This window comes from Orcinus orca, chromosome X (genome assembly GCF_937001465.1).
Source record: "Orcinus orca chromosome X, mOrcOrc1.1, whole genome shotgun sequence".
Taxonomy (NCBI): domain Eukaryota; kingdom Metazoa; phylum Chordata; class Mammalia; order Artiodactyla; family Delphinidae; genus Orcinus; species Orcinus orca.
In genome coordinates, this window is record NC_064580.1 from 62,319,484 (window position 1) to 62,344,105 (window position 24,622).

A 24,622-nucleotide genomic window follows, 5' to 3' on the forward strand; every position below is an offset into this window, starting at 1 on the left:
GAGCCCGGCGCCCTCACTCCCCGACGCCCTCGACCCCCTGTATAGATGGGAAACGGAGGCTCAGAGCTGTGACTCTAACCAGAAAGGGGAGGCGGGACAGGAGGAGGCGGGCCCAGAGGCTTGACAGAGGGAGGCACTCCCACCATCTCCTTCACCAGCCAACTGCCCGGACCGCCCACGGGCTTGCGAGCAAACCAGAGGCCCTCGGCCCCATTGGTTAGGTCTCGACGGGGGCGGGCGAACAAGGCGCCCGCTGGTTGGCGGGGGCAGGACCAATGAGGAGGCTGCGGCGCGGGCGTGAGAGGCGCGCTGAAAGTGGCGCGTCCTTTCTTTTGAGGCGAGCTCGTGCGGTGCGTGAGGTGGTTGACGCTCCCTTCTGAGCGCCGGCCGCCTAGCCCGCCGTGACCGCGACCGCGACTCGGGCCATCGACCGTCGCCCCGGTTCCGGGGCCGCCCGGGTCGCGACATGAGCTCCCCGGATGAGGTGTATGTGTGGGGAAGGCGTGTCCGCCCAAAGGTCAGGGAGCGGGCCGGCGTCCGCATAGCCGGCCCCGCAGTCCCGCCGGGGCCCGACCCAGGCCCCGAGTCTGGGGAGCCGCGGAGCGGCAAGGGCGGAGGCGGCTTCCCGGACCCCGAGGGCTTCCAGTCGAAGCGGGAGATGCTGGAAGCGCGAGGGCCTGTGCTGTGGGGCCGCGAAGGCGGACCTGGCTCCCCAGATGAGCACACGAGGGACCTCCTGGACCTGATCGACGAGTCTGAGGCGGCCAAGGAGGCCAACCTGCAGCAGCTGACCGACCAGGACGTGCTGGGCGTCCGCAGATACCCGGACCCCGAGGGCTTCCAGTCTGAGCGGGAGATGCTGGAAGCGCGAGGGCCGGTGCTGTGGGGCCGCGAAGGCCGACCTGGCTCCCCAGAGGAGCACACGAGGGACCTCCTGGACCTGATCGAGGAGTCTGAGGCGGCCAAGGAGGCCAACCTGCAGCAGCTGACCGACCAGGACGTGCTGGGCGTCCGCAGGTACCCGTCCCCGGAGAGCTCCACCACCTTCAAAGAGTCCACCGTGTGGACACTGCGCCTCGAGGCGGGTCCCGGCGGTCGAGGAGCGCCCGGCCAGAGCTGTGGGGAGGCGCCGACGGCTCCAGCCGGCCCTCTCCACCTCGGTGGGCCTGAAGCGGGCCGGGCCTTGGGGAACCCTAAGAGAGGCACTAAGCGTAGGTTGAACGTGGCTGCGGATCGCCAGCGGCGCTCCGCGGAAGGCCTGGCCTGGCTGCTGTCCGACTCCGAGTCCTCAGATGAACTCAGTGAGACACAGCTGATGACGGTGAGCACTTACCGCAGAGGAGGAGGCCAGGCCAAGCCCAGCAGACCCGAGGATCCCGGGGACACTCCCAGACACTCGAAGTTCCAAGTCAGGGAGAATTACCGTCACGTGACAGGCTCTTCCCTGTCCTCGGCTCCACGAGGACTCTCTTCCGTTGTGGAAAGGCAGGGCGTGGGAGAGCAGGGCATCTCTTCCCCTAAGAAAATGCAGAGCGTGCTGTGGGGCAAGGGGGGCAGCAAGCCCAGCTACCCGGGAGCTGCTGCTGCTGCTGCTGCTGCTGCTGCTGCTGCTTCTTCTGTTTCTGCTGCTGCTGCAGGTGGCCTGCCGCGGGTCACTCCTAGGAAGAACGGAGCCCAGGAGAAGAAATCCGTCCGGGAAGCATCCAAACTTGCCCTGGGGGGAACCTTCCGTTCCCGGGGGCAGCGAATCTCGGCAACTCCCGTGGAACCGGCCACCTTCCCCCCAATCTCTGGTATTCCGCTGCCTGGGAGACCCAAGAGTTATACCTTGGTCCTTTCGGGAACCAAACAGTCCAAGCACAGTGGCGCTGGGAAGAAATCCGTGGTCAGCTGGGCAAGGGAGTCTGAGGCAGTGGCGGGAGAAGATAAGGACCCAAATAGAGACCCAGCCCCAAAGGGCCAAGTGAGTAGGCCATGCTCCTCCTCTCTCCCCACTCTTCCCCCCCCCACAGCACCCAGGGCACACATCTTCACCCATGCTGCCTCTGTCCACCCCTCAGAGGTTAGCATTGGGTGCCCCTCGGTCACTGGGTCATTACGATGCCAGATCGGGCTCCTTTTCCTAGGGACAAACATTAAGGTAGCACTTCGGGTGTCCTGGGCCCGGTTCTCCACCCTTGGCCTCTTTCCAACCTCCTCTGAGAGACTTGGGCTGGGATGGAAGGGAGGGCTGGTAGCTGAATTGGGTCGGGGGATCCCTTAAAAGCTTCCCCGGAAAGCCTCAGTATTTAGACTCACCAGCTTCCTGAATCCTCCTTCCTAGCTGTTCCCCAGACCTTCCTTGCAGGGGGCCTGGGCTTTCTCAGTGTCCCACTGTTGTGCCTAGATCAGCTCTGCCTGCTGGCCTGGGGCTGACTGAGGGAGAAAGTGCTAATGAGATCAGCCTTTCAATTCCCTTCCCAATTCCCTGCCTCACCCTGGCCCGAATCACACAACTCTCTCTCTCTGTCTCTGTCTCTCTCTGTCTCTCTCTCTGTCTCTGTCTCTCTCTCTCTGTCTCTCTCTCTCTCTCACACACACACACACACACACACACACACACTTCCTTAGTCCAAATCGGTGAGAAATTTTTGTTTCAGCTGCTAACTCACAGGCCAGGGACATCTTGTCTGCGCATGCATCGTAGAAAAGCCAGCAGTGGCGACGTCAACACCAGAGGCCCCCAAGATCCAGGAAACTCAGAACCCTTGGCCCTGAACCAGGGAGAAGTCATGCCCAGGGGGCCTGCCCCCTCAGGTGAGTATCGTGGGTTTGATATGAGGGGAGGGAAGAGGGGTTGAGGACAGAAACCTCTGCCTCTGTCTCTGCCGGGGGCACAGCCTTGCTCCCAGGCAGCTTCTCCCACAGGAGATGGGGTGCTGAGAGGGCTGTCCTTGAGCCACATCATCCTCTGAGTGGGGTTTGTGCGGCCGGGGTGATCGGTGGCAGTGCCGCAAACAGCTGCTCCGGGTGTAGACTTGCAGGGGAACAGCCTTTTCTGTTATGTCCTGTTCGGCCACATTGCTCTCCCACGTGCTGGCTGTGGCTGCAGCTCTGGGAGGGTCGAATCCAGAGCCACATTGTTTGGGGACCACAGTGGCGAAATGGCTGTCCCCGGGGAACAGGGGAAGCAGGCCCAGAGACAAGGTTCCGGCTGCTGGGCGGAGCAGGGGCGGCTGGTTGCCAGCAGAGGGTGGTGCTGCCTCACCTCACTTTAGAGCCCGCTTGGCCCTTTCCACCTCACTGGGAGCCTGGGAAGCTGGATTGTGTGTCCTTTCCCTCTCAGGTGACCGGGGGCCACTTGACCATCCCCCAAGACCGGAAACGCAGCAGCAGCCACTGGGAACGCCCTGCTGTCCTTGGGTAATGCTTCCACTGCATCCTGGAAATGCAGGCCCAAACTCGAGGGTGGGATCTGGGTCCAAGTTCAGCTGACATGGGTGGGCTCCCCCTCCCCTGCCCCCATCACGTACCCCACGGAGGGAGCCCACCTCCTTTCCACTGAGGAGCCCTTGCCAGTCTGACCACCCGGCTTTGGGGTGGAGGGCCCGGGGGAGAGGAGAAGGTGGAGGGGAGAGGAGAAGGTGGAGGAGAGAGGAGGCCAGAGTATACTAATCATTTCTCTTCCTCCTCTGTCTGCTGGCCTAGTGTCTCGAGCTAAAGAGAGAAGTAGACGAACTTAAGGAGCAACTTGGTATGAGGAACCAGGGCCGGAGAGCGGTGTCTTAGTGAAGAACCCGGGTGGGCACCTGGGGTGGGGGTGGGCTGCAGGTGCGGTGGGCCTGGCAGGGACGATCATCCCTGTGGGGAGGAGAACCTCTCAGGCCTGGCCCTGGAGCTGGCTGTGCATGTACAACTGGGCGTGTGTACAAATAGCAAAGTACTGTCTGGACTGCATGCACACTTTGACAACCAGACCAGTCCTAGGGAATGTCCTTCTGATAGGACTTTTAGAGATGCCTCGTTGATTTTTCCCTTGAACTGCTGCTTGGTGTGGCTTCTAAGGTTCTTGTTGGATTGTTTGTTTGTGTGTGTGACAAGTTCTGAGTGGTTGTGGCACGGCCCACAGCATGAGAGCTGCTGGCACATTTTGTTTCCCTTTAGGAACCGGTTCCACATTCAATTTGGGTGGTGGGGAGTGATCAGGCCCAGAGCTCTTTGCATCGGGTCTGGAGGGGTTTCAGGTTTCAGGGCTAGGCGGTTCCTCACGGGGATAGGGGGACGGGCTTCTGTATCCCTCTGTCTGGAGCGCCTGCTAATGCCTGTCCCTGTTGCAGCCGCCATGCAGTACCTGGCTGACAAGTTGCAGACCCTTTGAAGTGAGTGTTACACACACCGTACCCCTTCCCACAGTCCTGGCTGTTGAGCAGGGCTGGGGGCTGGCCCTGGCTTGAGGCTCTTCCCTGACTCTGCTGTTTCACAGGTTGAGCCCAGCGTCTTCCTGCAAGAGGAGCAGCTGTTTGGGGCCCTGGAGCTGTGGCCAAGCTCGTTCCCTCCTGTTCTGCCTCAGCTAGGGCTTCCTCTCGCCCCTGTTTTGCCCCCGCCCCGCCCCAGTTTCACAGCAGTTTCCAATTAAAGTACCTCTCATATTCTGTGTTCTGCCTTCTCTCTGGAGGGGTAAGGGTCGGGGTCGGGGTAGGGGGCCGGGGCGGGGCGCTGCTCTACATCAGAGCCTTTTCCAGAACGCTATCTGTGGCATCCTGTGGTGGGGACTCTGGGCCAGCCTCTGCTACCATCCCTGCAGTCAAGCCAGCGGAGTGTCCCAGGTCTGGGTCCTGTGTGTGCTCTGCCTGGCCACATTGGCACGTCCTCCCTTTCCCCCGAAGGCCCTCTTCTAGCTCTCTCCAAACCCCCCTCCTCCTCTGGGGTCTGGCGGTTCCCATTCATCTCTGCCATTCACCCTTCCCATCAGCAGGAACTCATGACCCCCTTCCAGAGCTCCAATCTGGAAGCATTCACATCCTCCCTGCCCTAGCCAGCTGACCACCCTCCTCCAGCCGGGTTGTCTGTACACCCTTGAGTGGAATTTGGCCCATCAGGTTCTATGACGAGTGTGGTTAGTCGGTCTGTGTTGTTGCATGGTCCCCGTCAAATACTCTTCCACCAGCCCCATGACACAGATTTTCCTGGAAATGATATTTCCGTGTCCCAGCTCAATCTCCCAGACTGCGTCTTTAGGACACACGAGATTGAGTCTGAACTCCATGTTCGATTTCCCCCTCACTCGAGGTTGGGGAGCACTTCCTTCCCTCAGCCAGGACCCAGGGCTGTACCAGCCTGAGACTCAGAGGGACAGACTTGTGTTTGAGTGAGGCAAGGGTGGTTGTGCCTGACACCCTTCCCGAAAGACCGGTGTTTTACTACACAAAAGGGGGTATGATGGTAGATTGGCCATTCAAGGTTGGTGACGGTGTGTCCCTGTGTGTGAATAAATGTAATCAGGGGTAATCTCCCTTGAGGGAGAAAGATGTGATTCAGGGAGTAAAGGGAGTAGAGGCTGGTCCAGGTTCTGTAAGGCATTGAATGAGCAAAAGCAAGGGTCGGATCTGTTTTGTTCAAGGGTTGTCCTTAAATTCCCAAAACATAGGAGGGGGATGATGCAGAAGTCACCAAACCCCACGACAGGGTGTCGGGATGCTCGAAATGTTGGATTCGCTGGAGGTGGCTCTCGATCCTACTCTGTGATCCTATGATGTCTGACAACTACTGTGGGTGTGGATGGAATGAGATTGGGAAGGGTGGCTCCTCAGAGTAGCTCATCTTAGAATCAGGGGACCCATATATGAGGCCACCCAACATGAGCTACCCGGGACAGGGGCAGGATGGGCGCAGTGAGGATGGGAAGTAAGGAGTGACTGCACCTGGACAATGGGGAGCACTTGGGTCCACCCTTCCCCCATATTCTCACCCTGACTCCCTTCCAGAGTCCATGGCATGAGCTCAGGTGGACAGACCACAGGTGGGATGGGACAGTCACAGACCTCAGGGTCAGAAAAGAACGTTCGTGGGACTTAATCCTTCGCCTCAAACCCCTCCCTGGAGAAGGTGGGCTTGATTGCTGCCCAGGCCTCTGGCTGGATTCCTAGAATGTACCCAGTGCCCCACCCAGCCTGTACCAGGCTTACGTTCTAGCCCCTCTTGCTCCGGCACTGCTCCCCACTGAGCTGAGGCCATTACCAATGAGTGTGTGTGCACTTCGAGGAAACAGAGCTAGCTTAGACCTTGGACCTGCCTCTGACCAGTAGAGACAGTCATTCCAGGTCATGTGTCCCTGCAGACACTCTGGAGAGAGTGAAGCTAACTACAGGCTGGAGACAGCCATCACAGGAACTCGCTTCCCAGTGCACACTATGGATGTTAATAGAATGTTAACAGAATGTTAATAGAAACCTTATTCATAGTCACCCCAAACTGAAAGCAATCAAGATGTTATTCAACAGATGAACGAATAAAACCATACATCTATAAATGAAACATTCTTTAACAATACAAAGGAAGGAACTCTTGATACATGCAACAACTTGGATGAATCGCAAATGCATTATGCTAAATGAAAGAAGCCAGTCTCAAAATGTTACATACTGTGTGATTGTGTTTGTATAATATTTGGAAAAGGTAAAACTATAGGGATGGGAAACAGATCACCAGTTATCAGAGGTTTGGGATGGGGGAGATGGTTTGACTACAAAGCAGCAGAATGAGGGAGATTTTGGGGCTGATGGAACTGTTTTGTATCCTGATTGTGGTGATAGTTACACAAATCTGTCCATGTGTTAAAACTCATGGTACTGAAAACAAAAAAGTTAATTTTACTATGTAATAAATCAAAATATATGTAACTAAAAACATTAAATGTGTCATACATAAAGACTTGGGAATCATAATGGCATGCAAAATAGTACCAGCATTCTCAAAAGTGACATTGAAAGTCAGAAAACTTTTCAGCCTGAAATTATATATCAGCTATCAAATAAGCATGAAATTAAAGGTAATATTAAAGGTAATATTTGTTCATGCAAAGTCTTAAAAGAAATTATCACCCATGGTACCTGGAGAATGAGTACCATCAAAACACTGTGGTAAACCAAGAACAATGAAGACATTAGTTCTAGGAAGCAGAAGATCCCACTTAGGGTTTTGGTAAAGGAGTGTTCTAGGAGCAACACTCTAGGCAACCCATAAAGATTGAAACTGGGTCCAGGAAAGTGATTTCCAACAACAAAGGAATGGACATAGTTGAAGATTGAGAAAATATTGCCAATAGGCCTATGACAGAAATGTAAGCTCTTGAGGGAAGGAACGTCATCTGTTTTTCTCAGTGATGTAGCACCATGTGTTAGAACAGCACCATGTGTTAGAACAGTACCTTGTCAGCCCTCAATAGAGAATTGTTAAATGGAAAGGAGAGAAAGAGTGAATGAGAAGAGAGGAATTTGAGACAGCAAGTATACACTGACTCTTAAGGAGTTTTTATGTGAAGGTGAGCAGAGAAAAATGGTGTCGCTTGAAGGGAAATTGGAATCAAAAGAAGGTTTTCTTTAATTGGGAGAAACGACAACATACTTGTATGCTGATAGGAATGATCCAAAATAGAGAAAACTATTTATGAATGAGGGAAGTTTGTTTCTGATTGCCTGTATACTCTCAATGAAATGGGAAGCAAGGTCATCAGGTGAGAGCGAAGGTGGTCCATGATCAGCAAGTACCCCCTCAACTTTCCCGGATCATCTTGTGATCTTCTTCTTTCTTTTAAAAGTTTATTTATTTATTTGGCTGCGCTGGGCCTCTGTGGCTGCGCGCGGGCTTTCTCTAGTTGCGGTTAGCAGGGGCTACTCTTCGTTGTGGTGCGCGGGCTTCTCATTGCAGTGGCTTCTCTTGTTGTGGAGCATGGGCTCTAGGCACGCAGGCTTCAGCAGTTGTGGCACGCAGGCTCTAGAGCACAGGCTCCAGTAGCTGTGCCGCACAGGCTTAGTTGCTCCGTGGCATAGGGGATCTTCTGGGACCAGGGATCGAACCCGTGTCCCCTACATTGGCAGGCAGATTCTTAACCACTGTGCCACCAGGGAAGTCCCGTGATCTTCTTGTATGGAACTTTTCATAATAAAGTGCTGTGAAAAATTAAAAAGAAGTGCTTTTGTTCGTTAAAAGGTATGATAAAAAGAGTGAAGGCAAGCTAAAAACTAGAAGATATTCACATAACACGAAATCATCAAAGAATTAAAGTATAGAATACATAAAGAACTTCCACAAATAAATATGCAAACAACCCAAGGGGAAAATGGGCAAAGGACACTAAATGAACACCTCATAGACAAGAAAATCCCCAAGGCCAAGCATATGAAAAGCTGCTCAATATTATTACTAATATTATTACTAATCAAGAAATTGCAGATTAAATCTACAATGAGACGCCATTTCACTATCACAAGATTGACAACAATTTTGTACTTTGTTAATATCAAATGTTGATGAGGATGTGGAACAGTTAAACACTGTTGATAGGAGTAGAAATTAGCATGACCGCATTGTAAAAACTCTGGCATGATCTAGTAATGTTGGAAATCTTCTTTCCCTATGAGATGACAATTTCAGTCCTAAGTATGAGCACTGGAACGCAGCTTCCCAGCCATTTGATTCTATGGCTCACACAGAAAATGATGATTGTATGGCATACAGGAGTAAGATGACAAAGTTGTTCAGGGCCAGAACCAAGCGGTCCAGGGGCTGCTGTCTGGCTATCTCTGGAGATGAAGGCCTCAAAGTCCCAGGTCCAAAAGTTGGAAAGCTCTGCCCTGGAAGGCTCTTGTACGTGGGCACCAGGAAACATGCGCCAGAATGTTTATAGTAGCGCTATGAATAATATCTGCCCAAATGGAAACAACCCAAATTACCCATTGACAGTAGAATGGATACATAGGTTGAGATACAGTTGATTCTTGTTATTTGTAGATTCCATACTTGCAAATTCCCCTATTTGCTAAAATTCATTTTTAACCACAAATCAGCACCAGAGTGCTTTCCTCCTCATTCGAGAGAGCTGTGAAAAATTTGAGTTGGTGGAATATGTTCCCAACTGAGGTCAAACAAGGTGACGCTCTGCCTTCTGGTTTCAGTCTCATACTGCAAGCAAGTGTCCTTTTCATGATTTATTTGGTGCCACATAGTTTGCATTTTTGTGCTTCTTTGTTGGTGATTTCATAATTAAAGATGGCCTCCAAGCTTAGTGCTGAAGTACTGTCTAGTGTCCTTGAGTGCAAAATGACTATGACGTGCACTCAAGAAAATATGTGTGTTACATAAACCTTGTTCAGGCATGATTTATAATGCTGTTGGCTGTGAGGTCAGTGTTAATGAATCAATAATATTTGTATTAAATAGAGTGCCTTTAAACAGAAACACACATGAAACATGATTACGCAGCGATCAGTCGATGAAAATGTTGTGACCAGCGGATGGTAGGAACTTGAAATTATATTTCCCTTAGGAGCAATGTTTCAGGATTGCCTAATTCAGTGTTCATGGCAACTTTATAGACTGCAAATAACTATCATGATAATGAGAGTCTACTGTATATTCATTTGGTGGAACAGTGTACAGCAATGAAAATGAACAAGTGCCTGCCACATGCGACAACAGGGATGAATCTCAGTTACACAGTATCACACGGGAGAAGTCAGAAACAACACAAATGATTCCATTTACATAAAGACCAAAGGATGCAGCAAAACCAACGTTGTTAGGAATATGAACCTATGTAGAGAATAACTAAAGAAAAGGAAGGGAATGATGAAGACAAAGGATAGAGGTTACTTCTGAGGAGGGTGAAGGGAAAGGAATTGGAGCTTCCATGCAAGGAACTTCTAAGGTTATGGTGACGTTTGAAAAAACACTGCTATAAAAGTTTACTGAGGGAATGAATGACTCCCAAATCTGTATCTCTCTCTAGCTTTGACCCCTCACTGGTGTTCCAGAACCAAATTTCTAAGTGCATCCTGGCTAATTCCACCTGCATGTCCTATAAGAAACACAACCTTAATGTATCCAAAATCCCATCATTTCCCTCCCAATCTTTCTTTACTTCCTGTGTCCTTATGCTCCCCACCACAAAGTCACTCAAAACGGAAATGACTTCTGCTTCCTTGTGGTGGCCATAGAAACATGCCCCTCCGATCCACTGCAGGGAACATAGTAGATTGGCAAGTGCCAGCTGCCACTTCTCTGGCACCACCATTGTTTGTGCCAAGATCCCACATCCTCTGGGTAGCTCCCAGCCAGTGACTGAGCATGGCAGGGGCATACTGCTTCAGGACAGGGACTCCTCTAAATGGCAGCTGTAGGGTGGGGACTCCACATGAGCCTGAACAAACTAAACTAAACGGAACTAAAGTTTACTGTTAGAACGAAACTGCATCTGAGATTCTTCTTATCTGATCCTCCTTTCCCCCGCGTCTCTCTTACAGACGTCAGACCTGCATCGCACCCTGAAGAAGAAGACTCATTCCTGCTCCTTCTCCTTTATCCTTCACATGCCATTCTCCCATCATGTTCGTTCATGTCCAATCATGCCTTGGTGTCCGTATTTTTGGAGGACCCAAACTAACAAAAGTGGTACCAGGAGTGGTCTGAGAAGTTAGCTATAAGATGGGGTTTATGGACCAGCTCACTCACTGCCCAAATGACAAAGAGCATACCATTTTGAGTGTTATGTGGGGCATGGATAATCTCTAGCACAAGGTTACCTCCTGATTCCTTAAGGTTTTATCCATACGTACCTTGAAAAATATCCCAGTGGAGGGTCTTACTTGTGGCCTGTGAGATGATTCAGGCCTTTGAATGGTAGGGAGGGCACTATGTCTATAGGGAGGGCAGAGGCGGCTGTTCATCACTGTTATACTGGCGCCCTGCAAAGACATAATGAGAAACTAAGGGACATTACCAAACAGTTAAGGGCCAAGTGTAAGATTCATGGGGTTTTCTTGGTGGCATACAAAATGCCCTTGCCTCCTGCAGAGACAGCTGAGTAGCTCACAGATTATGCGATAACAGTAAGTGCAGAACTCCAGAGATGTATACATCCTTGACAAACACAGGCCTGTTATGGGAAGGTCAGGGCCCTTTTTGGGAAAACTTCAGACTCTGAAATGTAGGCCGGGTATATTGGCATGGATGTCCCCAAACGTTGGCTTATCAGATCCAAACGTCCTGAGGCCTCAAAGCTTGCAGGGTGGCCCTTCCTTCCCTAGCAAGAGCTAACACATGCCCTGTGCTGGTAGATGCTACAGAGTCTGCTCCCCCACAAAGTGACAGACGCCTCTCCCAGGGAAACCCTCATCTCTTCTCCATAAACTCACTGGGATATGCCGAGCCTGATAAGGGGAAAAAGAAATTATACACCAAGAAATAACAAGCCTGTACTGGCAGCAGCAGGGCAATATCCCTGGGATTGGATTTTGAGGGTGCTGGATCAAGTGGACAGGAATATAAGAGTGGATAAGCAAGTTTTGCTGAGCGGAGGCGCTTTCTCATGCCATGGGATTTAACACACGGGCAAGGACTCCAGGAGATGGAGGAAATTCACTGCCAGACTGGCCCTTTGAAACTTTGAGAAAGTGATGGCCCATAAGGAGAGAAGTGGAAATGCCTGCCTTGGATTGGCAGATGGCAGAGGAAGGAACAATAAGGTTGAGTGATGCAGACATGCTAGAACGGACAGAAAAGGTGAGGCCAGTCACATGGCCTCATGGTTATGTCCCACTGTAGGGCTGAGAGGACACATCACTCACCAAAGCCATCAGGAGTGTTCTGGTGAGAGGGGCCCCAGCATCACTAGAAGTTTGGTGGTTGCTCCCCTCTGGAGGCCAATGCCAATGATGGAAGGAAAGTGGTCCCGACCTGGGCTCATTACCACCCATGGGAGCCAACGAATTCTGACATAATAGAGGGCAGAGGGCAGCTCTTAACCAAGAGATGCCAGCAGACCACATTTCCAGTAACGACCAGCAAGGTCAGAGGGGCAGTCAAGAGTGCCTGCTTGACCGGCAGAAAGCTGAGAAGATGGCTCAGACAGCATGGCTCCCTAGGGGCAACGACAGCCAGCAAAAGGCAAGAATGCAAGAGAAGGAGGGCCATCATCCCGCTAAAATGCCACAGTCTCCTGCTCAGTTCCTGGTCCTGAGCCAATTCAGAGACTGGCCCCACTGAAGAGGTGGATGAGTCCTGAGGAGGAAGGATCCAGAAACAAGGCAGTGGGTTATGACCGTCCCTAAAGAGAATGACTGTCAGTTCTCAGGTGACTGTACCCGGAGGCTAGAAAAAGACCCAGACACTTCTACTACTACTGGACACAGGATCTGAGCTGACATTGATCCAGGAGGCCCAAAGTGTCATGATGGGGCCCCATTAGAATGGGGCTTATGAGGCCCTGACATTAAAAGGAGTTGGGAATAGAGACCGGTTCACAGTGAGCTGAATGGGTCCCTGGACCAAAATAGCAGTCATTTCTCCACTCCCCAAGCTGATAATGATAAGTGATGCACTTGGCAGTTGGAGCAATGACTTCCACATTGGGTCACTGCTCTGTGGGGTAAGAGCTATCCCGGTGGGGAAAGCCAAGAGGAACCTCTGACACTGGCTCCCACCCCAGGCCAAGAGAGTAAGTCAAAAGCAGTATTGGATCCTGGTGAGCACAGGGGGCTAAAGCAGAGATTAGTAGACATCGTTGGAGACGTATGGGATGCAGGGGAAGAGGAGGTAGGAGAGCCACAGGGACGAAGAGAGTGGAGAAGGTGAGAAGAAGTTCTGGGAGTCTCTCTCTGGGGGAGGGAGGAAGGGAATGGAAATGGTGAGAGGGAAGACGGAGGCTTCCACTGAATCCACTGGTAATGTTTCCTAGGGTGCTGGTGGATGCAGGAGATTTTGCTATATCCTTCCTTATCCATTTTAACATATTTGAAATAGCACACCATGACTTAAAAAGTCACTGGGAGAAGTGGAAGAGGGCGGTATCCACAAACGGGCAGGCACCATCGGGGGCAGGCTCGAGGAGGAGGATTGCAGATTTACAGTGCACCCAATCTCCCCTGCTCTGAAACTTCTCCAGCACAGCCAGCTTCTCAGGTGCAGACCCAGAAAACTGGGCCTTTGAGTTCCACAGGCAAGAGGGGTTCAGACACCCCAGGACTCTCCAGGAGGTCAGCCAGAGCACGATGCAGGAGAGAGAGGTGACTGAAGACAGAGGAGTATGAACGGGAAGGAGCAGAAGGAAGGTATGGGAGGAATGGAGCGGTGTCAGAGTAGGAGTGGGGTGGCAGACACGGGAAATTCTAACACCCATGGGCCGTATAGAAACCAAGGGAGGCACCACTCCCCAGACATCAGTACTGCTCAGCTCAGGGGAGCTGAGAAGTGACAGCTCCAAGAAAAATTGAGAGACACCTGGCTATCCACACCCACCGCCATCACAACTGGTAGGCCTTGGTTGTGCGTCCTTCAAAACTTTAAAACATACTTGTACATATACTTAAATGAATTCTCATACATTACATAGGATTGACTGGTGTGTGTGCGTGTGCCCACGCACGCAAGTGATTTAACTTACAAACGTGAATCCAAAGCCATCGTTCTGCAACTTGCAGTTGGAAGTCAGGCGGATGCTTCTGAAAGCTGTGAGAATGGCCTGATGCATTCCGTTGGACTGCCACGCTTTATGCTACTGGATGCTAAGCCACGTTGCATTCATCCATTTCCTTACTGACGGGAATTTGGAGTGTTCCCAGTTTTTCCCATCACCAACACCCTTGTGCATGTGTTCTTGTACACTACAGGTACCAGCGTGTCTCCGGAAGAAGTACCAGGCAGCGGACTTGCAGGAGCATAGAGGAAATAGATTCCTTCTTCCTTCCTTTTAAAGATCTTGGGCTAAAAGCAAGGACTCTGGAGTCAGATAGATTGGTTTCAATCCTGCCGCTGATCCCCACGAGCCGAATGACCTTGGGCCAGTGGCCGAACCTCTCAGTGCCTGTTTCCTCACCGGGAAGAGGCCAGTAATAGTTGGTACTACAGTTAAAGGCGTGTCACGCGGATGCATTATTATTTATGCCCAGCGCTTAGAAGAGTGCCAGGCACAGAGTCCGTGCCGGCACTAAGTTGCTTTCAATGGATTCTGCCAAATTACCTCCCAAATGCGTCTCTTGCACCACCGCCACAGGGGTTTGCTCCTAACCTCTCCCACCCTCGGAATGGTTAAGCTCTTTGAAGGTTGTCAACCTAGTGTGTGAAACCCGATTCGTGGTTTTAGTTCACATCTCCAGGATCAGCGGTGGGGAGCACCTTTTGGGGTGTAACTGGCCACTGCGATTTCCTCTTCTTTGAATTTGCCTCAGAGAGGGGGAAGGGCTGATGGAGCGAGGCCAACCCCAAGTCTATCCGCCACACCCGCCTGCCAGTAACGTCTGCTGAGCCACATTTGATGGAGCAGTTGAGACAGAGACCTTACAGAACGAAAATACGATCCCTTTGCTCTCTGGCCGACCCCTGATCACTGACTGCGGGACTCCTGTGCCCATTCTCCTGTTGGGTCTTAAGGCTTGCGGTGGAAGGGAGGCTGGCAAATGCTTTCGGCGCATGCTAGGCATCCAGCGCCTCCATCTTGACGTTTCATCCTCACCACCCCTGGAGCCCGGCGCCCTCACTCCCCGACGCCCTCGACCCCCTGTATAGATGGGAAACGGAGGCTCAGAGCTGTGACTCTAACCAGAAAGGGGAGGCGGGACAGGAGGAGGCGGGCCCAGAGGCTTGACAGAGGGAGGCACTCCCACCATCTCCTTCACCAGCCAACTGCCCGGACCGCCCACGGGCTTGCGAGCAAACCAGAGGCCCTCGGCCCCATTGGTTAGGTCTCGACGGGGGCGGGCGAACAAGGCGCCCGCTGGTTGGCGGGGGCAGGACCAATGAGGAGGCTGCGGCGCGGGCGTGAGAGGCGCGCTGAAAGTGGCGCGTCCTTTCTTTTGAGGCGAGCTCGTGCGGTGCGTGAGGTGGTTGACGCTCCCTTCTGAGCGCCGGCCGCCTAGCCCGCCGTGACCGCGACCGCGACTCGGGCCATCGACCGTCGCCCCGGTTCCGGGGCCGCCCGGGTCGCGACATGAGCTCCCCGGATGAGGTGTATGTGTGGGGAAGGCGTGTCCGCCCAAAGGTCAGGGAGCGGGCCGGCGTCCGCATAGCCGGCCCCGCAGTCCCGCCGGGGCCCGACCCAGGCCCCGAGTCTGGGGAGCCGCGGAGCGGCAAGGGCGGAGGCGGCTTCCCGGACCCCGAGGGCTTCCAGTCGAAGCGGGAGATGCTGGAAGCGCGAGGGCCTGTGCTGTGGGGCCGCGAAGGCGGACCTGGCTCCCCAGATGAGCACACGAGGGACCTCCTGGACCTGATCGACGAGTCTGAGGCGGCCAAGGAGGCCAACCTGCAGCAGCTGACCGACCAGGACGTGCTGGGCGTCCGCAGATACCCGGACCCCGAGGGCTTCCAGTCTGAGCGGGAGATGCTGGAAGCGCGAGGGCCGGTGCTGTGGGGCCGCGAAGGCCGACCTGGCTCCCCAGAGGAGCACACGAGGGACCTCCTGGACCTGATCGAGGAGTCTGAGGCGGCCAAGGAGGCCAACCTGCAGCAGCTGACCGACCAGGACGTGCTGGGCGTCCGCAGGTACCCGTCCCCGGAGAGCTCCACCACCTTCAAAGAGTCCACCGTGTGGACACTGCGCCTCGAGGCGGGTCCCGGCGGTCGAGGAGCGCCCGGCCAGAGCTGTGGGGAGGCGCCGACGGCTCCAGCCGGCCCTCTCCACCTCGGTGGGCCTGAAGCGGGCCGGGCCTTGGGGAACCCTAAGAGAGGCACTAAGCGTAGGTTGAACGTGGCTGCGGATCGCCAGCGGCGCTCCGCGGAAGGCCTGGCCTGGCTGCTGTCCGACTCCGAGTCCTCAGATGAACTCAGTGAGACACAGCTGATGACGGTGAGCACTTACCGCAGAGGAGGAGGCCAGGCCAAGCCCAGCAGACCCGAGGATCCCGGGGACACTCCCAGACACTCGAAGTTCCAAGTCAGGGAGAATTACCGTCACGTGACAGGCTCTTCCCTGTCCTCGGCTCCACGAGGACTCTCTTCCGTTGTGGAAAGGCAGGGCGTGGGAGAGCAGGGCATCTCTTCCCCTAAGAAAATGCAGAGCGTGCTGTGGGGCAAGGGGGGCAGCAAGCCCAGCTACCCGGGAGCTGCTGCTGCTGCTGCTGCTGCTGCTGCTGCTGCTGCTGCTGCTGCTGCTTCTTCTGTTTCTGCTGCTGCTGCAGGTGGCCTGCCGCGGGTCACTCCTAGGAAGAACGGAGCCCAGGAGAAGAAATCCGTCCGGGAAGCATCCAAACTTGCCCTGGGGGGAACCTTCCGTTCCCGGGGGCAGCGAATCTCGGCAACTCCCGTGGAACCGGCCACCTTCCCCCCAATCTCTGGTATTCCGCTGCCTGGGAGACCCAAGAGTTATACCTTGGTCCTTTCGGGAACCAAACAGTCCAAGCACAGTGGCGCTGGGAAGAAATCCGTGGTCAGCTGGGCAAGGGAGTCTGAGGCAGTGGCGGGAGAAGATAAGGACCCAAATAGAGACCCAGCCCCAAAGGGCCAAGTGAGTAGGCCATGCTCCTCCTCTCTCCCCACTCTTCCCCCCCCCACAGCACCCAGGGCACACGTCTTCACCCATGCTGCCTCTGTCCACCCCTCAGAGGTTAGCATTGGGTGCCCCTCGGTCACTGGGTCATTACGATGCCAGATCGGGCTCCTTTTCCTAGGGACAAACATTAAGGTAGCACTTCGGGTGTCCTGGGCCCGGTTCTCCACCCTTGGCCTCTTTCCAACCTCCTCTGAGAGACTTGGGCTGGGATGGAAGGGAGGGCTGGTAGCTGAATTGGGTCGGGGGATCCCTTAAAAGCTTCCCCGGAAAGCCTCAGTATTTAGACTCACCAGCTTCCTGAATCCTCCTTCCTAGCTGTTCCCCAGACCTTCCTTGCAGGGGGCCTGGGCTTTCTCAGTGTCCCACTGTTGTGCCTAGATCAGCTCTGCCTGCTGGCCTGGGGCTGACTGAGGGAGAAAGTGCTAATGAGATCAGCCTTTCAATTCCCTTCCCAATTCCCTGCCTCACCCTGGCCCGAATCACACAACTCTCTCTCTCTGTCTCTGTCTCTCTCTGTCTCTCTCTCTGTCTCTGTCTCTCTCTCTCTGTCTCTCTCTCTCTCTCACACACACACACACACACACACACACACACACTTCCTTAGTCCAAATCGGTGAGAAATTTTTGTTTCAGCTGCTAACTCACAGGCCAGGGACATCTTGTCTGCGCATGCATCGTAGAAAAGCCAGCAGTGGCGACGTCAACACCAGAGGCCCCCAAGATCCAGGAAACTCAGAACCCTTGGCCCTGAACCAGGGAGAAGTCATGCCCAGGGGGCCTGCCCCCTCAGGTGAGTATCGTGGGTTTGATATGAGGGGAGGGAAGAGGGGTTGAGGACAGAAACCTCTGCCTCTGTCTCTGCCGGGGGCACAGCCTTGCTCCCAGGCAGCTTCTCCCACAGGAGATGGGGTGCTGAGAGGGCTGTCCTTGAGCCACATCATCCTCTGAGTGGGGTTTGTGCGGCCGGGGTGATCGGTGGCAGTGCCGCAAACAGCTGCTCCGGGTGTAGACTTGCAGGGGAACAGCCTTTTCTGTTATGTCCTGTTCGGCCACATTGCTCTCCCACGTGCTGGCTGTGGCTGCAGCTCTGGGAGGGTCGAATCCAGAGCCACATTGTTTGGGGACCACAGTGGCGAAATGGCTGTCCCCGGGGAACAGGGGAAGCAGGCCCAGAGACAAGGTTCCGGCTGCTGGGCGGAGCAGGGGCGGCTGGTTGCCAGCAGAGGGTGGTGCTGCCTCACCTCACTTTAGAGCCCGCTTGGCCCTTTCCACCTCACTGGGAGCCTGGGAAGCTGGATTGTGTGTCCTTTCCCTCTCAGGTGACCGGGGGCCACTTGACCATCCCCCAAGACCGGAAACGCAGCAGCAGCCACTGGGAACGCCCTGCTGTCCTTGGGTAATGCTTCCACTGCATCCTGGAAATGCAGGCCCAAACTCGAGGGTGGGATCTGGGTCCAAGTTCAGCTGACATGGGTGGGCTCCCCCTCCCCTGCCCCCATCACGTACCCCACGGAGGGAGCCCACCTCCTTTCCACTGAGGAGCCCTTGCCAGTCTGACCACCCGGCTTTGGGGTGGAGGGCCCGGGGGAGAGGAGAAGGTGGAGGGGAGAGGAGAAGGTGGAGGAGAGAGGAGGCCAGAGTATACTAATCATTTCTCTTCCTCCTCTGTCTGCTGGCCTAGTGTCTCGAGCTAAAGAGAGAAGTAGACGAACTTAAGGAGCAACTTGGTATGAGGAACCAGGGCCGGAGAGCGGTGTCTTAGTGAAGAACCCGGGTGGGCACCTGGGGTGGGGGTGGGCTGCAGGTGCGGTGGGCCTGGCAGGGACGATCATCCCTGTGGGGAGGAGAACCTCTCAGGCCTGGCCCTGGAGCTGGCTGTGCATGTACAACTGGGCGTGTGTACAAATAGCAAAGTACTGTCTGGACTGCATGCACACTTTGACAACCAGACCAGTCCTAGGGAATGTCCTTCTGATAGGACTTTTAGAGATGCCTCGTTGATTTTTCCCTTGAACTGCTGCTTGGTGTGGCTTCTAAGGTTCTTGTTGGATTGTTTGTTTGTGTGTGTGACAAGTTCTGAGTGGTTGTGGCACGGCCCACAGCATGAGAGCTGCTGGCACATTTTGTTTCCCTTTAGGAACCGGTTCCACATTCAATTTGGGTGGTGGGGAGTGATCAGGCCCAGAGCTCTTTGCATCGGGTCTGGAGGGGTTTCAGGTTTCAGGGCTAGGCGGTTCCTCACGGGGATAGGGGGACGGGCTTCTGTATCCCTCTGTCTGGAGCGCCTGCTAATGCCTGTCCCTGTTGCAGCCGCCATGCAGTACCTGGCTGACAAGTTGCAGACCCTTTGAAGTGAGTGTTACACACACCGTACCCCTTCCCACAGTCCTGGCTGTTGAGCAGGGCTGGGGGCTGGCCCTGGCTTGAGGCTCTTCCCTGACTCTGCTGTTTCACAGGTTGAGCCCAGCGTCTTCCTGCAAGAGGAGCAGCTGTTTGGGGCCCTGGAGCTGTGGCCAAGCTCATTCCCTCCTGTTCTGCCTCAGCTAGGGCTTCCTCTCGCCCCTGTTTTGCCCCCGCCCCGCCCCAGTTTCACAGCAGTTTCCAATTAAAGTACCTCTCATATTCTGTGTTCTGCCTTCTCTCTGGAGGGGTAAGGGTCGGGGTCGGGGTAGGGGGCCGGGGCGGGGCGCTGCTCTACATCAGAGCCTTTTCCAGAACGCTATCTGTGGCATCCTGTGGTGGGGACTCTGGGCCAGCCTCTGCTACCATCCCTGCAGTCAAGCCAGCGGAGTGTCCCAGGTCTGGGTCCTGTGTGTGCTCTGCCTGGCCACATTGGCACGTCCTCCCTTTCCCCCGAAGGCCCTCTTCTAGCTCTCTCCAAACCCCCCTCCTCCTCTGGGGTCTGGCGGTTCCCATTCATCTCTGCCATTCACCCTTCCCATCAGCAGGAACTCATGACCCCCTTCCAGAGCTCCAATCTGGAAGCATTCACATCCTCCCTGCCCTAGCCAGCTGACCACCCTCCTCCAGCCGGGTTGTCTGTACACCCTTGAGTGGAATTTGGCCCATCAGGTTCTATGACGAGTGTGGTTAGTCGGTCTGTGTTGTTGCATGGTCCCCGTCAAATACTCTTCCACCAGCCCCATGACACAGATTTTCCTGGAAATGATATTTCCGTGTCCCAGCTCAATCTCCCAGACTGCGTCTTTAGGACACACGAGATTGAGTCTGAACTCCATGTTCGATTTCCCCCTCACTCGAGGTTGGGGAGCACTTCCTTCCCTCAGCCAGGACCCAGGGCTGTACCAGCCTGAGACTCAGAGGGACAGACTTGTGTTTGAGTGAGGCAAGGGTGGTTGTGCCTGACACCCTTCCCGAAAGACCGGTGTTTTACTACACAAAAGGGGGTATGATGGTAGATTGGCCATTCAAGGTTGGTGACGGTGTGTCCCTGTGTGTGAATAAATGTAATCAGGGGTAATCTCCCTTGAGGGAGAAAGATGTGATTCAGGGAGTAAAGGGAGTAGAGGCTGGTCCAGGTTCTGTAAGGCATTGAATGAGCAAAAGCAAGGGTCGGATCTGTTTTGTTCAAGGGTTGTCCTTAAATTCCCAAAACATAGGAGGGGGATGATGCAGAAGTCACCAAACCCCACGACAGGCTGTCGGGATGCTCGAAATGTTGGATTCGCTGGAGGTGGCTCTCGATCCTACTCTGTGATCCTATGATGTCTGACAACTACTGTGGGTGTGGATGGAATGAGATTGGGAAGGGTGGCTCCTCAGAGTAGCTCATCTTAGAATCAGGGGACCCATATATGAGGCCACCCAACATGAGCTACCCGGGACAGGGGCAGGATGGGCGCAGTGAGGATGGGAAGTAAGGAGTGACTGCACCTGGACAATGGGGAGCACTTGGGTCCACCCTTCCCCCATATTCTCACCCTGACTCCCTTCCAGAGTCCATGGCATGAGCTCAGGTGGACAGACCACAGGTGGGATGGGACAGTCACAGACCTCAGGGTCAGAAAAGAACGTTCGTGGGACTTAATCCTTCGCCTCAAACCCCTCCCTGGAGAAGGTGGGCTTGATTGCTGCCCAGGCCTCTGGCTGGATTCCTAGAATGTACCCAGTGCCCCACCCAGCCTGTACCAGGCTTACGTTCTAGCCCCTCTTGCTCCGGCACTGCTCCCCACTGAGCTGAGGCCATTACCAATGAGTGTGTGTGCACTTCGAGGAAACAGAGCTAGCTTAGACCTTGGACCTGCCTCTGACCAGTAGAGACAGTCATTCCAGGTCATGTGTCCCTGCAGACACTCTGGAGAGAGTGAAGCTAACTACAGGCTGGAGACAGCCATCACAGGAACTCGCTTCCCAGTGCACACTATGGATGTTAATAGAATGTTAACAGAATGTTAATAGAAACCTTATTCATAGTCACCCCAAACTGAAAGCAATCAAGATGTTATTCAACAGATGAACGAATAAAACCATACATCTATAAATGAAACATTCTTTAACAATACAAAGGAAGGAACTCTTGATACATGCAACAACTTGGATGAATCGCAAATGCATTATGCTAAATGAAAGAAGCCAGTCTCAAAATGTTACATACTGTGTGATTGTGTTTGTATAATATTTGGAAAAGGTAAAACTATAGGGATGGGAAACAGATCACCAGTTATCAGAGGTTTGGGATGGGGGAGATGGTTTGACTACAAAGCAGCAGAATGAGGGAGATTTTGGGGCTGATGGAACTGTTTTGTATCCTGATTGTGGTGATAGTTACACAAATCTGTCCATGTGTTAAAACTCATGGTACTGAAAACAAAAAAGTTAATTTTACTATGTAATAAATCAAAATATATGTAACTAAAAACATTAAATGTGTCATACATAAAGACTTGGGAATCATAATGGCATGCAAAATAGTACCAGCATTCTCAAAAGTGACATTGAAAGTCAGAAAACTTTTCAGCCTGAAATTATATATCAGCTATCAAATAAGCATGAAATTAAAGGTAATATTAAAGGTAATATTTGTTCATGCAAAGTCTTAAAAGAAATTATCACCCATGGTACCTGGAGAATGAGTACCATCAAAACACTGTGGTAAACCAAGAACAATGAAGACATTAGTTCTAGGAAGCAGAAGATCCCACTTAGGGTTTTGGTAAAGGAGTGTTCTAGGAGCAACACTCTAGGCAACCCATAAAGATTGAAACTGGGTCCAGGAAAGTGATTTCCAACAACAAAGGAATGGACATAGTTGAAGATTGAGAAAATATTGCCAATAGGCCTATGACAGAAATGTAAGCTCTTGAGGGAAGGAACGTCATCTGTTTTTCTCAGTGATGTAGCACCATGTGTTAGAACAGCACCATGTGTTAGAACAGTACCTTGTCAGCCCTCAATAGAGAATTGTTAAATGGAAAGGAGAGAAAGAGTGAATGAGAAGAGAGGAATTTGAGACAGCAAGTATACACTGACTCTTAAGGAGTTTTTATGTGAAGGTGAGCAGAGAAAAATGGTGTCGCTTGAAGGGAAATTGGAATCAAAAGAAGGTTTTCTTTAATTGGGAGAAACGACAACATACTTGTATGCTGATAGGAATGATCCAAAATAGAGAAAACTATTTATGAATGAGGGAAGTTTGTTTCTGATTGCCTGTATACTCTCAATGAAATGGGAAGCAAGGTCATCAGGTGAGAGCGAAGGTGGTCCATGATCAGCAAGTACCCCCTCAACTTTCCCGGATCATCTTGTGATCTTCTTCTTTCTTTTAAAAGTTTATTTATTTATTTGGCTGCGCTGGGCCTCTGTGGCTGCGCGCGGGCTTTCTCTAGTTGCGGTTAGCAGGGGCTACTCTTCGTTGTGGTGCGCGGGCTTCTCATTGCAGTGGCTTCTCTTGTTGTGGAGCATGGGCTCTAGGCACGCAGGCTTCAGCAGTTGTGGCACGCAGGCTCTAGAGCACAGGCTCCAGTAGCTGTGCCGCACAGGCTTAGTTGCTCCGTGGCATAGGGGATCTTCTGGGACCAGGGATCGAACCCGTGTCCCCTACATTGGCAGGCAGATTCTTAACCACTGTGCCACCAGGGAAGTCCCGTGATCTTCTTGTATGGAACTTTTCATAATAAAGTGCTGTGAAAAATTAAAAAGAAGTGCTTTTGTTCGTTAAAAGGTATGATAAAAAGAGTGAAGGCAAGCTAAAAACTAGAAGATATTCACATAACACGAAATCATCAAAGAATTAAAGTATAGAATACATAAAGAACTTCCACAAATAAATATGCAAACAACCCAAGGGGAAAATGGGCAAAGGACACTAAATGAACACCTCATAGACAAGAAAATCCCCAAGGCCAAGCATATGAAAAGCTGCTCAATATTATTACTAATATTATTACTAATCAAGAAATTGCAGATTAAATCTACAATGAGACACCATTTCACTATCACAAGATTGACAACAATTTTGTACTTTGTTAATATCAAATGTTGATGAGGATGTGGAACAGTTAAACACTGTTGATAGGAGTAGAAATTAGCATGACCGCATTGTAAAAACTCTGGCATGATCTAGTAATGTTGGAAATCTTCTTTCCCTATGAGATGACAATTTCAGTCCTAAGTATGAGCACTGGAACGCAGCTTCCCAGCCATTTGATTCTATGGCTCACACAGAAAATGATGATTGTATGGCATACAGGAGTAAGATGACAAAGTTGTTCAGGGCCAGAACCAAGCGGTCCAGGGGCTGCTGTCTGGCTATCTCTGGAGATGAAGGCCTCAAAGTCCCAGGTCCAAAAGTTGGAAAGCTCTGCCCTGGAAGGCTCTTGTACGTGGGCACCAGGAAACATGCGCCAGAATGTTTATAGTAGCGCTATGAATAATATCTGCCCAAATGGAAACAACCCAAATTACCCATTGACAGTAGAATGGATACATAGGTTGAGATACAGTTGATTCTTGTTATTTGTAGATTCCATACTTGCAAATTCCCCTATTTGCTAAAATTCATTTTTAACCACAAATCAGCACCAGAGTGCTTTCCTCCTCATTCGAGAGAGCTGTGAAAAATTTGAGTTGGTGGAATATGTTCCCAACTGAGGTCAAACAAGGTGACGCTCTGCCTTCTGGTTTCAGTCTCATACTGCAAGCAAGTGTCCTTTTCATGATTTATTTGGTGCCACATAGTTTGCATTTTTGTGCTTCTTTGTTGGTGATTTCATAATTAAAGATGGCCTCCAAGCTTAGTGCTGAAGTACTGTCTAGTGTCCTTGAGTGCAAAATGACTATGACGTGCACTCAAGAAAATATGTGTGTTACATAAACCTTGTTCAGGCATGATTTATAATGCTGTTGGCTGTGAGGTCAGTGTTAATGAATCAATAATATTTGTATTAAATAGAGTGCCTTTAAACAGAAACACACATGAAACATGATTACGCAGCGATCAGTCGATGAAAATGTTGTGACCAGCGGATGGTAGGAACTTGAAATTATATTTCCCTTAGGAGCAATGTTTCAGGATTGCCTAATTCAGTGTTCATGGCAACTTTATAGACTGCAAATAACTATCATGATAATGAGAGTCTACTGTATATTCATTTGGTGGAACAGTGTACAGCAATGAAAATGAACAAGTGCCTGCCACATGCGACAACAGGGATGAATCTCAGTTACACAGTATCACACGGGAGAAGTCAGAAACAACACAAATGATTCCATTTACATAAAGACCAAAGGATGCAGCAAAACCAACGTTGTTAGGAATATGAACCTATGTAGAGAATAACTAAAGAAAAGGAAGGGAATGATGAAGACAAAGGATAGAGGTTACTTCTGAGGAGGGTGAAGGGAAAGGAATTGGAGCTTCCATGCAAG

The 24,622-nt window shown here is 52.1% G+C and overlaps 2 protein-coding genes across 2 annotated transcripts; both read left to right on the forward strand.

Annotated features, from left to right (window-relative positions):
- The first annotated feature begins 283 nt into the window (after nucleotides 1-283).
- On the forward strand, nucleotides 284-4,357 carry LOC125963126 (uncharacterized protein CXorf49 homolog). Its single transcript, XM_049705111.1, has 6 exons — nucleotides 284-763; nucleotides 971-1,963; nucleotides 2,640-2,796; nucleotides 3,326-3,402; nucleotides 3,688-3,733; nucleotides 4,317-4,357. The coding sequence occupies exons 1-6, from the start codon at nucleotides 467-469 to the stop codon at nucleotides 4,355-4,357; spliced, it is 1,611 nt and encodes a 536-aa protein (XP_049561068.1). The 5' UTR covers nucleotides 284-466.
- Nucleotides 4,358-14,995: 10,638 nt separating this feature from the next.
- Nucleotides 14,996-19,086, forward strand: LOC125963125 (uncharacterized protein CXorf49 homolog). Its single transcript, XM_049705110.1, has 6 exons — nucleotides 14,996-15,475; nucleotides 15,683-16,690; nucleotides 17,369-17,525; nucleotides 18,055-18,131; nucleotides 18,417-18,462; nucleotides 19,046-19,086. The coding sequence occupies exons 1-6, from the start codon at nucleotides 15,179-15,181 to the stop codon at nucleotides 19,084-19,086; spliced, it is 1,626 nt and encodes a 541-aa protein (XP_049561067.1). The 5' UTR covers nucleotides 14,996-15,178.
- Nucleotides 19,087-24,622: the final 5,536 nt, after the last annotated feature.

What these genes read in the sequence shown, in the direction of transcription:
- LOC125963126 (XM_049705111.1), top strand. Translation starts at nt 467, where the DNA reads ATGAGCTCCCCGGATGAGGTGTATGTGTGGGGAAGGCGTGTCCGCCCA. An exon ending in ACCCAGCCCCAAAGGGCCAA is followed by an intron (nt 1,964 to 2,639) that starts GTGAGTAGGCCA and finishes TTTTTGTTTCAG; the next exon opens with CTGCTAACTCACAGGCCAGG. An exon ending in GAACGCCCTGCTGTCCTTGG is followed by an intron (nt 3,403 to 3,687) that starts GTAATGCTTCCA and finishes CTGCTGGCCTAG; the next exon opens with TGTCTCGAGCTAAAGAGAGA.
- LOC125963125 (XM_049705110.1), top strand. Translation starts at nt 15,179, where the DNA reads ATGAGCTCCCCGGATGAGGTGTATGTGTGGGGAAGGCGTGTCCGCCCA. An exon ending in TGATCGACGAGTCTGAGGCG is followed by an intron (nt 15,476 to 15,682) that starts GCCAAGGAGGCC and finishes GCGGCCAAGGAG; the next exon opens with GCCAACCTGCAGCAGCTGAC. An exon ending in ACCCAGCCCCAAAGGGCCAA is followed by an intron (nt 16,691 to 17,368) that starts GTGAGTAGGCCA and finishes TTTTTGTTTCAG; the next exon opens with CTGCTAACTCACAGGCCAGG.